The following is a 3926-nucleotide window of genomic DNA, read 5'->3' on the forward strand; positions in this document are numbered from 1 at the left end:
TTGGTGCTATCAAATAATTCTTGTTAAACAATTTTGCAGCAGAGTTTGCAGCCTGAGGCAGGAGGGTCTCCCTGGGGGTCTGTCCTTGCTCTCTGAACCTGCAGAGGACATGGGGAGGGATGGAGCTGTGGGAGTTCTGCTCCACCAGCAGCTCCCAGTTGACTCCAGGGCACTGCAGCCGGTGCATCTGGAAGGTGTGGGAAACGGGGCAGCTGCTCCAGCTCCTCCTTGGGAGAGATTAAAATGGAGCTGGAACAAGCAACGTGTGGCTGGGGGAGGGTGGGGGAGCCCGAGGGCGTTTCAGACCAAACCGCCTGTTGCTTTCATCTCCCCCTTGTCTCCTCTCCTGTTCCAGTGTGGCATTGTCCTGGGAGCTCTGCTCCTCGTTTTCTGCTCCTGGATGACTCATCAGTCCTGCATGTTCCTGGTGAAATCGGCCAATCTCAGCAAGCGCAGGACCTACCCCGGCCTGGGTGAGAACTCCCAGCCCTGGGGTTGTTGTTTGCTTGGGGTTATTTTTGGTTGGTTTGTTGGGGTTTTTTTGTGTTTCTTTTTGAACTGTGGTTTTACTCTGACCTCTCAATTTACAACTTTCCTACTGATATTGTTGGAACAGCAAACGGTTTCTTGGTGTAGTTTTCAATTTGCCTCATTTCCCTCTGTCAGCCCCTCCCCCCCGGCCCCGGGGGAACGCCAGGGTTTCATTCTGCTCCTGACACTGAAGTTAATCAGCCCAGAATTGTTTTGGCTCTGCAGGGCAGGGGAGGAGATGCAGCTCTGACTGATCAAATCCCAAGTTTTCGGGAGCTGGCGGGTGTCTGGTGTCAATTATGGGCCTGGGGATGAAAACCACCAGCCTCTCCCCACCCAGCGCGCTGCCGAGGACAGCGGGTCCTGCCAGGGGCCAGCGGGGCAGAGCTGGGGCTGCTGGGACATGGCAGAGCAGGAGGGGAAGCAGAGCAGGAGGAGCACAGTGGCCAGGAAAATAAAAACATCTGCGTGGTGGTTCCACGGGGGCTGTGGGCAGGGCCTGGCTCCTCTGCCTCCTCCTCCTCCACAAGCACCAGGCTGGTGAGCTCTGCTGATTTTGAGCAGCCTGGGGGGCAGCAGGAGTTGGTTGAGTGCCAGTCTTTGTCTTGGCATAGGAAACAGCAGGAAAAGTTGTCTTTGACTCCCATTTCCCTGGTTCCTGGGGGATGGAGGGAGCTGACTGGCCTTGCCCTCAGCAGCAGAGCTCCAGCTGGCCGGGCTGGGGCCTGGTGGGTTCCCTCCATCCTCAGAATGCCTGAGGTGCCACTGCCCAGCTGCACCTCTTGGCTTCTGCCAAGCTTTATCTTCTGGAAATGGGAAAGGTGGAAAAGTTCTGTGGTCTAGGAGGAAAAGAGGAGCCCCCAGGTAGCATCTGACTGATCCCCAGCCCCCTCAGAGCACATCTTTGTCTGCCCCTTTCCCGGAGTACAGCAAGTCCCTTCCACCTTGGAGCGTCTCCTGGGAAGAAGGGATCCTCAGCTGCCTGAAGCCAAGGGCTGCAGGACACAGAGGGCCAGTGATGCTGCTGAGCTTCCTGGCACACAGAGCCTGGTGCTGGGAGAGGTGCCACCAGCAGGGACAGCCCCCGGAGGAAAGGCAGCGCTCCTAGAACACATCCTAATGGATCAAGGTCGAGCAGCTCCACACAGGCAGCCTTTGTCACTGGGGACTGGTGCCTGGGTACATCTGTGAGAGAGCCTGGCAGCCCCTGCAGCTGATTCTGTGGGAGCCTTTGGCAGCACTGCAGGATGTCAGGGAGTTTTGCAAATGCACTTGAGGCAGGCACTGCCTTCCGGAGCAGCACCCGGAGCCCCTGGGGAGCCAGGGGGGATCCTGAGCCCCGGGGGGGGGGATCCTGAGTCTGGGTGCCTCACTTGGCAGCACCTCGTGCCCCAAGGGCTGGAGCACTGAAAATCTTTTGCTCTTTATTCCTGTTCTCCTGACCTGCATGGAAGGAAGGTGGATGTGTGGACAAAAAGGGAAGAGGGATGCAGTTCCCAAATGGATTTTAGCTGGGAGATGAGTTCATGCCTCCCCTTACAGGTCCCTGCAGAGTGCCCATGCTGGGGCCCAGCCCTGGGAGCAGCTTGGCTCTACTCCCTGTGGAGAAAAGCCCTGGGACACGGGTTGTCCCTCTGGTAACCACGCTGACTTTAGTGGCTGAGCAGACTGAGCTCAGCCCAGCTCCTCTGGCGTCTGCAGATCCCACTGCAGAGGAGTTGGGCTGCACAGATTGTTTTACAATCATCATCTCCCTCCTCCTTGGAAAGATAAAGGGTCCGGTATTTCCAGCGTCCCCAGGTGGGGATGGTTGAAGGCTTGTTCTCATCAGAACAGGGTGGCCAAGGAGACTGGTTGTTTCTCAGCATCCAGAGCTGTTACCTGAGGCCCCACCTTGGAGCCAAGGGGGGCAGGAGCTCCAGGAGCCCTGTGCCAGCCCTGCTTCTGGAGGTTGGCTCCCAAATGACCTGCTCTCCAGGAAGGATGTTTTTTATCTCTCCCTCCTCCCTGTCCCTTTTCTGTGTGACTGAACCCCCCAAGGACTGTTCCCTTTTCCTCTGATCCTTGTGAGGTCCCAGGGGAAGTGGGAGCTGGAGGCTGGAGCAGGGTGGCTGCTCCCTGCCCGGGCAGTGCTCCTGCTGTTCCCCCAGCTCTGTCACCCAGCCAGCACCTATTTTCAGTGCTACCCCACATCCCAGCTCCAGTTTATTTTTCTGCCATGCTTTTTTTTTCTCTCTCTCATTCTGTGGGAGAACATCTTGTTTCCTTAATTTTTAGCTTAAGCAGAGTCCAAAGAAATCTGAGTTTGTAAGTTAATATTTAAAATAGCAGAAGATGCTTCCAGAAGCAAAGGGAGTTTGTTTCCTGGCAGCCTCCAGGAATGTGTGCTGGACCTTGAGAGGAGCCAGAGGGGAGTCCAGGGTGGTGGTTTGCATCCTGTCCCTTTTCTGTGTGACTAAACCCCCCAAGGACTGTTCCCTTTTCCTCTGATCCTTGTGAGGTCCCAGGGGAAGTGGGAGCTGGAGGCTGGAGCAGGGTGGCTGCTCCCTGCCCGGGCAGTGCTCCTGCTGTTCCCCCAGCTCTGTCACCCAGCCAGCACCTATTTTCAGTGCTACCCCACATCCCAGCTCCAGTTTATTTTTCTGCCATGCTTTTTTTTTCTCTCTCTCATTCTGTGGGAGAACATCTTGTTTCCTTAATTTTTAGCTTAAGCAGAGTCCAAAGAAATCTGAGTTTGTAAGTTAATATTTAAAATAGCAGAAGATGCTTCCAGAAGCAAAGGGAGTTTGTTTCCTGGCAGCCTCCAGGAATGTGTGCTGGACCTTGAGAGGAGCCAGAGGGGAGTCCAGGGTGGTGGTTTGCATGTTGGACTGGCAGGATCGGGCAGTGTGGTCTGTGCTTGGAACCAGAGGGCTCCATTCCCATTCTACCCAGTCAGAGCTAAAAATACAAGCAGAGTTTTCTTGGCTTTTACTTTTTAAGAAAAAACACAATGATTTAAAGACTAGTGATCGTTTTCTAGCTACAACCCAAGTATGGGAAGGGGCGGGGGGAAGAAAAAGAAGACTCTTGGCAGCTGCCCTTTGGTGTGGGTTGTGAGCACTGGGTATTCTGGGTATGGGATTGAACGTTCTGGGCACTGGCTCAGCTCTCCCATCCAGCAGCGTCAGGCGGCTCAGTTAGAGTGGGAAGATAAAAATAAAAACGAGAGTTTGATTGAAATTTTGCACTGCAGTAACTTTTTTGCCACACAGCATCTTCTCCAGGCATATTTTCTCTTCCGCGCTGACTCTCCTATAATGGTTGCCATGTGTGGCTGCTCCTTCACACCACTGCTGGGGTTTTTTTTTTTTTAAATAAAGGGGGAAAAAAAAAAAAAAAAAAAACACGCTTTT

At 54.2% G+C, this 3926-nt stretch overlaps 1 protein-coding gene across 1 annotated transcript in view; it reads left to right on the top strand.

The window, feature by feature from the left end:
* Nucleotides 1–355: 355 nt before the first annotated feature.
* SLC38A10 (solute carrier family 38, member 10) overlaps nt 356–3926 on the top strand; it is a gene marked incomplete at its 5' end in the record, with an annotated part of 35333 nt that continues 31762 nt past the window's right edge. Inside the window, one exon of the mRNA XM_009995169.1 lies at nt 356–473. Coding sequence (XP_009993471.1) covers nt 356–473 — 118 coding nt within the window. The remainder of the gene's footprint in view (nt 474–3926) is intronic.

The sequence above is a fragment of the Chaetura pelagica genome, unplaced genomic scaffold, assembly GCF_000747805.2.
Source record: "Chaetura pelagica isolate M959 unplaced genomic scaffold, ChaPel_1.0 scaffold1453, whole genome shotgun sequence".
Classification (NCBI taxonomy): domain Eukaryota; kingdom Metazoa; phylum Chordata; class Aves; order Apodiformes; family Apodidae; genus Chaetura; species Chaetura pelagica.